Here is a 13,855-nt window from a genome sequence, read left to right as displayed (position 1 = left end):
ATCAAAAGAGTGCGATGTGCCTTTTAATATTTTGGGGGGAAATCCTGTCAGGAAATGCAACGCTGCACCTGTATTTAGCATAAACCAACTGTCTGAGACAGCATCTGTCATGCAGCATAAACCAAGTAAACAACAGTGCATTGTGCATTTTCTAGTGCATGACTCCTTATAGAGGGAGTCCCATAATTAGATAGACTTTAAACATTTTTAAAATATGCATCATAACATTATTATTTGTACGTTGGACAAAGGATAACTAGATTTAAACTGGGACTCGTTAATTCTTTTATAACAAGCAGCACACCTGAAGCATAATAAATGCATCAATTATTATGGGACAGAAAAACATACAAGCTAGGTTTTCTAGCAGAACATAATAAAACCCTGGACATGTACCTTATGTGGGATCCCATGGCAAATGCAGCATCTATTGTTCTGTTTGGATCCTACTGAAGACACTTTCAGCATCAATCAAACAGGCTACGTTATGGAAATGAAGCCTCCGTTCCACTGAGCATTCATATTAAAGGTGAGAATGGGGGAGAGATGCTGCTTGCTGGAAGCAGGGAAACTGAAATTGGTTTCTCTGGCAAATTACATTTGACGAAGCTGCTATCTGTCGGGCTATCTTCATGCAAGACAAAACAAGCCGAAAATGGTTAACGCCAACGAGAAGGAGCGAAACCAAGCAGAGCATCTATAAACACTGCATGGCTGCCAAGCTTCTGGTCTGTTCACCTCTCTGCATTTCAGGCCTCTGTCGTCCTCAGCACCACGGACAGCGAGCAAGACGCGGCAGAGATCTTTGTCACGTTATGTTTGATAAGGGCAACGGCTGCCCCAATTCCCTGCTCTTAAATGGCCTTTAGCCCCTGCTGGACAGAGCAGCTTCACCCTCCTGAGGGAAAATCCCATTAATGGCAATTTGTGTTTTAGGAGTCTCTGACCCAACATTTCCTGACATTCACAGGTCCGGGGAGAACCAAAACGCAATGGGCAAAACCAATTCAAAATTCTGGATGGGTAGGAAGCTTAACAGAGATGCAAGTGCACAGCAGCACGTCGGTGCCATGACACCACACGTCTGCCGGACTGGTGAAAGCCACATCTGACAAAGTGCGCATTTACAAAACCCAGGCCGAAACACCCTGGAGGAAAGGGGGTAAATTCAGGCACGATGCATCAGTGGATGCAGCCGGGACGGGGGGGGGGGGGTGGGGTGGCAAGAGAAAGGAAACCAAGAGCTTTGCAGATACCGATTGCCGCAGCTTTCCTGAAGGACCAATGAGACCACAGAGTAAATTGCCGGGCTGTTTCCTGCACCCGGTGACTCATTAAGCCGCGCTCATTAAAAGTCAGTCAATCACCAGACAAATTATAATCCGTGAGGACCTCAGACTAATTAAACCGTACACAGAGTGACATGCGGTCAGCTGGGCGAGATTCTCTGATAATTTCATCTGCGTGAGTACGTAGGTGCATCAGCATGCGAGTGAGGGCATGCATATGACTGTATAATAGCCCACTGCTGCAAACCAACCCCCCGCCCCCCCCCCAAGCCTGCATGGGTGACACATCAGTAACTCCAGCGCACTGTGCTCTGCCAGCTCCATAGTTCCCGTCGCCCCAAAGTCTGGGCCTCACACTTTCAGATCTAATGGAATGTCCATCATCCTATTGATCATCGATCCAACCCATCGCTACAGAGAGTGGCCTCATCTCACAATAAGCTCCACTGCACTGACTCCCTGCTCTTTAATGTTTCAACATCGGCAACTTCATTCCATTATCGCCACATCAGGGCCGTGCGCGTGAGCGGATTCAAGTCTGACAGTACTCACTTGGTCTTTTAAGGAAAAACGGGATATGCAAAAACTGAAGGATTATAATGCACTGTGCAAGTGAAGCATCACTTTATGACCTCTCACCTCATTCTGTCAAGCCAAATTAAATCATCATCTTAAAGACACAGTGCTTGATTTTGAATTTAAGAGTTTGTCTCCATGACGCACCTGGTCCAAAACATAAACAGATGCAGCCGAGTTGTTTTTGTCTCAACAAAAAGGAAAAAAAATACAGAAATTAGTTAGTGAAAAGAAAATAAATACAGGTATCCATCTACTTATGTCAGGGTTTCGTCCCGGAAGAGAAGATTTAAGTCAATATGGATATATCTCGATCATTATAGCGGAAAGGTCAAATATACTGTATAACATAAGATTCATTATCACACATACTTAACTAAACTTCTATAGTGACCGTGCAAATGCTTTGTTTCAATCCTTGCCACATGCCGCACACCTGGTAAAATACATCCGCAATTGGACGCTACTCAATATAACGCAAGTCGACGAATAACTGTAATTTCACATGGATTTATGTCCCGATTTCACTTTTAAACTCTTCGATGGTGTTTTTTCTGATTTAGTTTAGGTAAAAACTGAATATCAGTCAGGTTGTAATGAAGAGCACATCTGTAAATATGTCCAACAAAATACTTTGCTGACATGTTGATTCAGGCTATTAACAGCTCTGTACTAACACTCACTGTAACTGGCATCTGGTCCAAGGTGCTCCCCTGCCTTATAATCTGTGCTGCCTGGATCCTCATCACTCCTTACTATTAAAGTCAATAACTGTAATGATACTTACAATACAACCTTATTATCCATTGCTGTTAAAATTACTTACTGAGTCAGATGTCATTAAAAAAAACCTTGGAAACCTTATTAAATGCTTCAATCTCATACAACCTTATATTCAACCTGTCACAGATCCTTCTTTGCTTAAAACCCCTGATGGGTTTGCAGCCAGAAGTGATACATATTGGTTTGCTTACCAGCTCCTTGTGTTCATTTTTCAAATGCACTGTCAGACTTTTTAGGCTTGCGATACATGAGGTGTTTTCTCAACTCTCATTTTGGTTGATTGGCTCTAATTATAGTCTTTTCAGAGATGTAGAAGACATACTTTTCCAAAGCCTTACGTATGGGTCATTGAGAGTGTCTTCTAAATAAGCTTTAGCTTCTAGACCTCCTCTGGAGAGTTTGTGGGCTGCGTCTTTCAGATTAACTCAAATAGATCTTCAAGACTGAAGCTGTTAAGCTGTCTGCTTGCATCATAATAGTACCGTAGAGCTCCTCACAGTAATCTACTGATTAACCTAATGATTCCTACCGTTCGTCATCGCACCACATAGCCATCGTGTGCGTGTTGGGTTGGCAGTTCTCAAGGAAAGTTTTCAAAATTAATATGCATCATGCGGCAATTATTTGCGATTTGTTCTGGTATAATTGTCAGACACTGGATGCTTGTGAGAAAAGTGAGTCTTAAATTTCTAAATTTAATCAGCTGTCGTTAGAAGAAAAAAAGTGGTTTTCTGTCGTATGTCAAAATTATGACCAAGGCTTTGATAATCTGTTTATGGCTTTTTTCCAGCCCTCTAACATTTATACGACAATAACAATAGCAATGAAAATGCAGTCATCAAGACTGAAAAATCGCTATGAAGTTCCTTGCTTCAGAAGAAAGAAATATATTGCTTTTATGACCACTGACAACATTAAATGTAATTAAATTACTGTTCATATTAGCGCTGGTGATTAATACCACTCAATGTGCTCAGAGTTCTACTGCATAACAATGGTGTGTCTCTTTAAGGGCTTCTCTAAAAATAGCTTCCCATTGGTCTTGACTCTGTTTAATGTATTAATTGCTCTCAGTTCTACCATAACAACCATGAACAGTCAAAGTGACAGACCCCATATCCCTGTAACCAATTAGGATTAAATTAGGGTACATGACGGTTTAGTGTTCTGCTTATTAATTTACATCTTTTTAGGTAAAGGTGAGAGATTAAAAAAGACTCCAAGCTCTAAAACTCTAGCGTGTATTCGGAGTCTTACAGGACGCAGGAGATGGTCATCAGATGTGCACCCCGCAGCTGAAATACAGTGATCAGGTTTTGCATCATGCACAAAAACATGCTGCCAATCATCTCTGGAAAAATGAACACAGTGGAAGGCTTTTTCACTGGTTTAATTGGCACTGCAGGGTTATTACAGTCAAAGGGAAGTTAACACCTTCTTAGGAACATGTCTTGGGGCTGATGTTGATCAGATCTGTTCATTGAAGGGTGACCTTGGGCAAAGGCTTAGACTCTTAATCCAGCCTGCAGGCAATGAACAACAACCCCTGTGCAGGGTTTAGTACAGAAAGCAAGAAAAATAAGGATATAATGGATGGGGGGGTCTTATTTTTCATGCCAAACTGGCCAGACATTATACGGTATTTTGATGGTATTTTCAAAAGCAACGCTATTCCAGTATTATGAAATCTTGGTGATAAAATTCACCACAGGGGTGGGGGGAGCAACCGTATACTATATTTGGAGCTGAATGAAAATATTTGTGGTATACTCAAAATATCACGGTTTACCCAAAAACTTACCCAAGCCTAAAAGATGATTGCAGAGGTAGAAGTATTATCTTAGGGCTAGCACTCACGTTGAGCAATGCAATTCTCAGGTACAGTACTGTACTTCAGTTAGACTAAAGCAACATAGCGCTTCTCAGTAAATCAATACATGATGTTCCCAGTGAACACAGGGTGCTGGTCCAAAGATTATACAACATGAAGCTGCAAGAAATTCATAAGGTTGCCTGTAGAACAGTTCATGCAACAGTCTGTAGCATTCATCAGCAAATCCCTCTTTTTAGTCCTAAATGCTGGACCAGATGCTGAGGGGAAAATACCAGAACAGCAGCTATTCATTAAACAGGTGTTAGGAAAATAGAACATTAACTTTAATCCATCTTGGGATTTACTGTGTCTTGGGTTATACTAACGACGTCTCCAAATGTCTTGCCAGGACCAGGCCTGGTGGAGTAAATGGAGTTAATCAAGTAAATAATGAAAAACCGTTTGACCCCAACCAGTACAGAAGGAAACAAGGAATGCAGGGAAATGCAGAGTGACAGACTCCCTTCTCAAGTGCTGACAGCAAGATCCAACATCTCCTTTCCCTCTTATCAGACCGACCGTATAATTGATGGGCCCCCAACAAAAATAAACACGCAAAAAGAAAGTCTTCAAAAACCTTCGGCAAGTAGGAGTCACTTTGAAACAACATCATCTACTTTGTTTGACTATGCATGGCGATATACATGATGTTTATCCACCAGAGGAAGAGGGTTTGGTCCAAAACTTTAAATTAAGGAACATAAGTCTTAAGGAGAATATAATCTTAGGGTGTCTGACCAGGGGTGTGGCTATGGGCCCACCAAACCAATCAACTGCTACCCCCACCAGTCATCAGCTTTTACGAGCTCTGCTAATGCCCCTCCCCACAGTTTGAACACTGATGCCCACCCAGCACACCCAAATGCCCACCGCAGTATGGCATCCTTGTAACACCACCGTGTCTGACCGTGTGCATTTCATTGCTGCCCCCAGACTGAGGATATGAGCTGTCTTTAATGGCAGGCTATGTGCTTGGGGCAGTGCCCAGCTCTTGCTGGTGAGAACTCACGCGGCCCTGGCAGGCCTGGGGCCCCACGCTACATTCACATCTCCCCAGCACATCACAAAGCCCCATTCATTAGGTATTGGGGTGAATAGATGTTTTCCCATCGCCTGCCAGAATCTTCCGGACCGTCTTGAGAGGCTCCACGAGTTACCTCCCGGCACAGTGTTGGAATCTGTACCCCTCCAGTCCTGCACGACTCACAGTCTTGTGTTTTGTTTTCCCTCATTTTCCTCACCACCCCATTTTTCTGGCTAACGTTACAGACAGTGGCAAATTCTGTAATTTCTGATTCTACCATAACATACTTCCAATCAGGCCCAGGAAGAATAAACGAGTGTAAAATTAAACAAATAGCAAACAAAACAAACAAAACAAACAAACAGAATTGGCTACAACCCATCAGTTAGGATCTACAATGAACTGTCCTCATGTTCTTGTCCATCTTTTTGCTTATCTGACATCTACAGCTTAAGCTAGGCATAATAGTGAACAAAAACAACTATTACTGGCCACAGACATACTTATTTTAATTTATTTTCACTATATTTATTTTGTATTGCGACATTCAACAGCAGAATGGAATTACAACTAAAGGCACTAGAGAAATTGAACTTCAAAGACTTGAACTCAATCAATCTCTCTGATACTAAGAGGAATCATGCCAAGACCCAAGATTCATTGGATTCCCCATTATCTAATAATAAATCTTAGATCATCCTGAAACCATGCAGCTGCAATGCAGAATAGGAATGATTAACTGAAACAAAATCAGTGATTAGAATTTGATTTACCACAATCCTGTTCACCAAGTCCTCCCACACAATTATGTGTGAGTGTTCGTTAATCTTAATTTCATCCATTTATAAGTATGCCATCTATATTTGTTAATAGTATCATCATTGGGAAGACATTTTAATTGACCTCTTTTAATTAACTATTAAATAACCATTTAAATAAATTAAATGTATAGATTTAATGAGTCTAATTCCCCTTGAAATTCCAAGTATAATAATACATGTGACTCAATAGCAATCAGTTAATATATACAGGCTAGACAAAGATAGATGAGTGGTAAATAACTGTGAACGTTCATCCACAATGCAGTCATTTCCACCATCAAAACGTCACATGGCCCGAGTGTCAGTTCAGCCTCCAGGAATCAAGTTAACCCTGCAGTGAAACCCAGACAAACATGCTGGAAAAAAAAAATCTCCACACCACAACTGAAATGGCTGCAGGCAATACGACTCAGGTTTTCAGATTCGGACATGACACTCATTATAAAATTGCAAAAAAATAAAATTTGAAAATAAAAAAATAATCAAAACAGGAAGAAAATGTTTTCAAAACCACTGACATACGCCATGGAGATCAAATCAACCTTTGGTTTTGCATATAAAGTACCCATGTCTTGCTAAAGAGCGAAAATTGTGCATTTGCCAGACAGCCGTCTGCAGCATTTGACATTCATCTCAGTCCTTTTTGGCACTTACATCTACTAGCATTTGCAGCACCAACGAAGATTCATGTCTGCAGAGACTAATGGGGAATATGATGAAATGCAGCTTTTTAAAACACGCTTCCTTAGCGCTCACCTGGTCTTCATAGCACAGATGGGCACCTTCCCATTCCTACTCCAGTAATGCGGCTGGGAATTTGCTGGAAGTAATCTCTGAAGGGCACAAGCTGCTCTTAGAAACTTACAATAATGCTGCAATGATGCACCTGTGATTCATTTTCTGCAGCCTGTCCTCTGCTGGAAGTTTTGAAATGATATTGATGAGATTATGTTTCTATAAAACATGAGACAGTTTGACTCAAGATGTCTCTGTAGAACTGCAAGCAGTGTGACATTCATCTTAATATGCTTATGTGGCTGGGCACCTGTCATGCCTCATATCAGTTAACTGGAATCCGTTCAATCGTGAGCCTTTTTAAATCAGAAATGTAAACATTTTCTGTGTCCTATTTGTGAATTATGACAAAGCCTATGAATCATTGGTTATCAACCTCAATTAACTCCCCCAGTCAACAATAATAATAGTCATCTTAGTAAATTATAACAACATCCAGCGGTAAAATATATTGACAAGTGATACCGTTGGTGTCGTTTTATTTTTTCTATCAAGTAAAATATACTTCTCCAAAGTACCATGCAGATTACGTTAAACTTTTCTATACTTTTTTTATTAATGTGCACTGTACCTACAGTCACCTTAAGTAATATTTTAAAATAAACCTTTAATAATGTTAAAGATTATGTAAATAAAAGTTTATAATTACAGAGAACTATTAAGTAATCCAAAATGAACAAATATTTTTGTTACGTACATGTAATAATAAGAATTTTAGGTCTGATTCTTTGGACAGCTGCCAACAGCTGCCAATACACACATCGTTAACGGTTCAGCATAACGCCCGATCACTTTTTTCGGACATCATTTGTGCGTTTAAGTGTAATTTTCAATTATGCTTATTTAAACTGCTGGCGTATACTGTCACTTATGTACAGGTTGACATCTTTGTGATGCTAGACAAAGGAATTCTGATTTGGAGAATAAAAGAGACATCTGAGTTCGCTTCGAGACATTTTACAACAATCACTGTCTCTGACAGCTTTTCAAACTAACTAACAAAACCTGAAAAGTGGCTAATTCCGTCGTCTGTTGGCTCCAGTCACTCATTATCAAGTCATATCACAATGTAATTTGTCATAGTCTGAAAGCGTCAACTGGGTAGCATACAAAACATCCAATATTAACTTAAGCGATGAAAAAACACCTTGAGGGAACCGCATTGCGCCGCTATTTTAATTGTATAATAGACTTAAGAGCCTGAACCAAAGTAATTAAAGATAACGCAATTCTAATTTCATAATCGACCAGTCACTCTAAATGTACTGTTTGATATTATATAACAGTGGAGTTTACTGTTTAAGAAAATGGACATGGACGTTTTAATCCGTAGGGAAAATGTTGCCATACTCGAGAGAGGTACTCTGGGTTAATTGTTCCATATTTATCTAGATACAGGGGCAATAAACTGTAACGGGTACCTTATCTAAGAGCAAAACGGCATCTCTCAAGGAAAACCACCAGGCCTGTATCATAAAAACGATTTAATACATTTAAGTGAAAATCATATCAATGCAATGATCCGAGCATTTTTATTAACGTCTATAAGCCGCAAACAGCTTTAAAACAAGTGTTTTTCCTTTTTTAACTATACTTGCACAAAACTGAGGCTCTGTTCCCACGTCACTTGAACACAATAGACTCGATGTATCATGCTGGATCCTTGACGTGATAGGAAGTATGTTAAAAGGAACAAGGATGTGAAATACTAAAAATGTATTACATTTTACGGTATCTGAATGAGGTCATAAAATAGCGAAAGAAGACAGCATTACGTCTGCTGCCTGACAACAGTAACCAATGTATTTCCTATGCAATTTAAGACTCAAACGATATTTTTTAAATTATCCCAATCATCCATTTGTTTCATATAGGGCCTATGTAGTATATATATTTATATTTATGAAGAAACACAAGTTTCGCAACGTGTTTGGGGGTAAGTTGTAAATGTTGTACACTAAAAAATGATTTTCCTGAAGCTATTGTATTGAAACAATCTGAATTCTGCTCTTGCAAGAACAGCAATTCGAGTAATTGATTCGATTTCTAACCACGTTAACAACGTACGGCCAGTGTAATATGTACCCATTCAATCTCGCACAGTAGTTCATTTATATCCAACGGAAATTAAGATTTTTATTGAAAGAAAAAAAATAGAGAAAACACCTTTAAATCGATTGTTTTAATTGATAACGTTACTAGAAAACAGCGCGGAAAAAAAAATTAAAATGAAACATATTGACTGTGCACCGATACACGTAGACTTTTTAGCAGAAATCATTTGTAAAGAGGCATCAAATGATATTAACATGCTTATTTAATCGTATATCAATTTTCACTGTTTTTTTCTTATACACATTCCCTATCGATCACAAGTTCCTGATGCATAGTCTACTGCACCTTTGTAAGCTAAAGTACACGTCAAATGTACTTCATATTATTCTACGTATGTAGCCTATGTACGTAGAATAATTTTAAGTATATATATATATATATATATAGACATCTCACATTTAAAATATATATTTTTTATTTCTCGCCTATGCACCTGTTGGAGAGGTGCGCGTTTTGACTGCCCCCTGTTGGCCGCCGAGACACTGCACCAAACAAAACGGGAGTTTTCTCACTAATCATCACTGTATTGAACACGCTGAATTGGCTACAACAGCATATAAATTGTATCGAGAGTTGACATGTACATCATCGAAAAAAAAAACAGTGAAAAACAAGAAATGTGTATCTATTTCGGGATCAATCCGCGATGCAGTAATACTTTGTATTGCAGTATAAAGATACAAACGAACATTAACAAGTGTTTAATTCTCAATAAATATTTTATTTAGGTATTCATTTGTTTCGTTTATGATCTATGAGTTCTCAAAATAAAGAGAAATTCGGGATGGGGGTTAACTAGCCTACCTGAGTAGACTATAAAGAAGGCAACCAATAACATTTTATTATTTATTACAGAAGTATGTAGATTAATGCACTTTCGGAATATACGATAAAATCACCGTGACTTTTTATAAAGCAAATTCTACAAAACACAAGGGAGCTGGATTGACTAATTAACTTACCGACTCCGATTTTTTCTTCTTCCGTTGGGGTCCACATGATCCTGGTAAAAATCCCAAGAAATCAAAGCCTGATTTAGTCGTTTTCATGGAAGAATATGAGTGAAAGTTGCAAAAAAAAATCGCTTAGATCCGATTTACTTACAGCAGGAAAATAATACTACTATTTGAAAAAATGTAAATAAAATAAAAGTATAAAGTGATATATTATTTGGCTTGAAAAAGAGAGAGAGAAAGAGAAAAAAACTGTCCGATCTTCAGAGTACCTGTCTGATATCTTGCAGGGAACAGGCAAACGTGTACAGCTAACAGTGGTCTGTTATCTGTAATCTCTGCCTATCCACTTTTGTGCGAGAATCCCCCCCCCCCCACCCTCCACCCCCCAACGGTCTCAATGCAGCAGCATCTCCGACCAGGGCTAGAATGGGGACATTTATTTATTTATTTCGCCCAAACAGCATTCCCTTCTCTCCCTCTCAGTTCTTCAGAGCGGTTTCTAACTACACAAGGAAGATCCGGTCTATTGCAAAGGCAGCTTTCCTGTGCGACACCAATGTCATTTTATCGTCGCGCAGTAAGAAGACGCGCGCATTTCACCCCCTGAGCTGCAGAAACGTCCCGCAGTCGAGAGTCGCGTAACCGCTACTGCTTATCGTCGGAGCCGCGGCTGCGCCATCTTTTACCCAGCTGCCGTCACATGACGCAGGTTGTCAAACAGTCGGTTCTGTAGGGCCCCGGGAGGGATCTGCGTGGTACTGCGGCTCCAAAGGAGAAGTCCACACCCGGGACCATCGTCAAAATAAACACCCGTAACGTTACGTTTAATCAGTTTACTACTACGCAACTGTAATATCATTATATTTATTAATAACAGCAGTAGTCATTGTGCTCAGTAAAGTATGTATATGGATTCCAAGTTATTCTGAGAATTAAAATTTTTGAATGTTGCATCGATGTGAATTTGAGAGGTGTATTTCTGGAACCCGTTTGAAGTGAAATAAATCAACTACATACTTCTTAAATAAGGCACGGATGTTTTATTCTTTATCAAGATTTCAGTAGGTACGCCCATGTAAAATGTAGTCTTAAAATTTAAAACTCAATTTACGATTTGAAGTTATAATTCGTATTTTCAAAAGAAAAATGTAAAAATATATTTCTCACAATGTATGTAATAGATCTGTTTATTACATAGCCATAATAATAACTTATACCTATCTCAATACCTGGGCATGTATACTTCTTTAATATATTTACAAAGCACCATTTTACAATGGAACACAGCATTGAAAACACTGATTTATTTGACTGAGGTCCTGAATGTGTTCGATACAAAGAATAACCTAAATTAAACAATTGAGTTTGGGTAATTTTCGTGCCAGAATCGGACATCCATGAGTTTCTCTTTGCAAAAACATTGCAGTGGCTATTTAAAATTCCCGCTCGTTTCTGCGTTTATCTTTCGTTTATGTTTTACCACTAGTTAAAAATACGCCAAAGAGGCACACGATTTTTGACGAGGGTGACAAGCGTATTTCACAAACGTCTCCCAGACTAATTTAGTTAATTTAGTTTTAATAACTGGAGAAATAACGCTTCGAAATGCACAGAATATAATTTGCTGTCAATCACCCACTAGCTCATCCCACGTGCCATTGGCAACTATATTGGTTCGTTTTCGTCAGGCTTTGATTGACAGAACACACACATCCCACCCACCAAAGACCATCGTTCTCCGATCGTTCATTAATTAAATGTAACAACAACAACAACAAATTTATTTTTGTATAGCGCGTTATCACAACATTACATTGTCCCAAAGCGCTTTACAGCATCCCCACCCAAAGCCCCCAGTGAGTAAGCCATAGGCGACAGTGGCAAGGAAAAACTCCCTGGAAGGAAGAAACCTTGGGAGGGACCAGACTCAAAGGGGGAGCCCATCCTCCAGGGGGCAGCAGGGAGAGTCAAATCGGAGCGATGGCTAAGTGCCGAGTCATACTGTTCAAATCATAAAATTTGAGTCAAAACTGGGGATGACAAGCCGACGCTCCTTCCAATCGCCAGGCAAGCAGAAGTAAGGCAGCGGGTCATACATGGAAGATGACACAGGCAGAACGGCGAGCCGGATGCAAGGACGTCATGGGTAGTGGCGACGTCACATGTAGCAGGGTGTGCTGGACATCTTGATAAATTAAGGTCTCCAGGCAGCACAACCCAGGAGGAGTAGGGGAAATAAAATGTGCAATTAGTCAAAGTAGGGGAGACTATAGGAAGTGCTAACAGCTAGGTGAGTGCAATATGAAGTGCAATGTGCAAGCTCCAGCAGATATCGCTATGGTAGCATAAGTAGGAGGGAGAGGCAAGAGAGGCAAATGTAGCCTAAATACTGTTAGAGAGGTAGACTATATATATATGATCAATGAGATCATACCTAGGTAATGTTTTTAAACCAAAATGATATGGAGCAATACTTCTGCCACTACCACTAATGTTACAGACCCTGGGGAATCAGGTTGATTCTGGTATTAGAATAACCGTTTATGCCTCGCCAGCTGGCTAAGGGACTAGGACTGTTCCTTCAGGGGTGAAGGGCCCAGTTCTTTCCCTGCTCTGTGATTTTACCATGTGCTCCAGTTTCCCACTGCAGTCCAAAATGCAGGGGTGTCACTAGGCTGGGGGCACTGGGACAATCGGAACAAGCCCCAAATTATTTGTTTAGCTCAGACCAACTATCCTCCCAGTTTGGGAACTAGGGCTAAGCTGTGGATGTTGTAAGTTCCTGGCAGCAGTCCTATCAAAATCTGTAAATTACCCAGAGTGTGACAGAGTACGTGTGCGCACCCTTTGATGCACTGCCATCCCTGCCTTGTGCCCCCAGTGCTCCAGTGACCGTGTATCATGTAAGTAGTTGGAGGACAGAGCAGCTTTTCCATTATTGCAGTGATCCCAAAACAACCCGCCTATTACAAGGCAATCAGTCACTAAAGGCAATTAAAGTCACAGTAGAAAACAGATTGAGATAAACACAGATTCAGATGCACAGCATTGGAGGTGAGAGATACCAGTTTCACACTCTCAACCAGTTAGATGCTACCCATAAATCCAGTGCAGCTTGTTAAACATTTTGTCATTGAACGTGAATCTTTCAAAATGAACATTTATTCTCAAAATCATTAAACAGTTTGGCAATGCATGATAACCTTTTTCGATATGCTCTTTGGAAACGCTAATGCATAATAAGAGGTGCAATTAGATATCATCAGAGCAGTGGGGGGGGGCATTCGGTGCTAATTAGGCAAACTGTGGCAAATGTGCAGTTTTTTTCTTTGACAAGACAAATTAATAATTTAATAGAATTAGCCTTTGATGCTGAACTTTTTTTGTTGGCTACCATTACAGTGCTACAACACCTCTTTTGAATAATTGCACATTGCTCGTTGTTTGACGTACATTGCCCAGTTATCCCAGGATGAGTCTTGCCTGTTTTGTGGCATGGTAGGGCGTTTCTTAAAAACTGTCAAAAATTTTAAAAAATGGGTTTTCGATAAATCCAAACATACCATCGTGTAATACCAAAAGGAGTCAAACAAACCAACATAATATATACTGACCAAAAATTG

General features: G+C 39.9%; 1 protein-coding gene across 8 annotated transcripts in view; it reads right to left on the bottom strand.

Annotated features, from left to right (window-relative positions):
- Positions 1 to 10,950, bottom strand: part of dock3 (dedicator of cytokinesis 3) — a 188,124-nt gene extending 177,174 nt beyond the window's left edge. For 6 of the 8 annotated variants that reach the window (XM_023811310.2, XM_072715502.1, XM_023811318.2 and 3 more), the window contains exon 1: positions 10,239 to 10,950. In XM_023811310.2, coding sequence (XP_023667078.1) covers positions 10,239 to 10,275 — 37 coding nt within the window. In that variant the 5' untranslated portion in view covers positions 10,276 to 10,950. The remainder of the gene's footprint in view (positions 1 to 10,238) is intronic. The other 2 variants (XM_072715503.1, XM_072715504.1) reach the window with 2 other exon arrangements.
- Positions 10,951 to 13,855: the final 2,905 nt, after the last annotated feature.

This window comes from Paramormyrops kingsleyae, chromosome 8 (genome assembly GCF_048594095.1).
Source record: "Paramormyrops kingsleyae isolate MSU_618 chromosome 8, PKINGS_0.4, whole genome shotgun sequence".
Classification (NCBI taxonomy): Eukaryota; Metazoa; Chordata; class Actinopteri; order Osteoglossiformes; family Mormyridae; genus Paramormyrops; species Paramormyrops kingsleyae.
The sequence above is the reverse complement of the archived record's forward strand: the minus strand, read 5'-3'. Positions and strand labels throughout refer to the sequence as shown.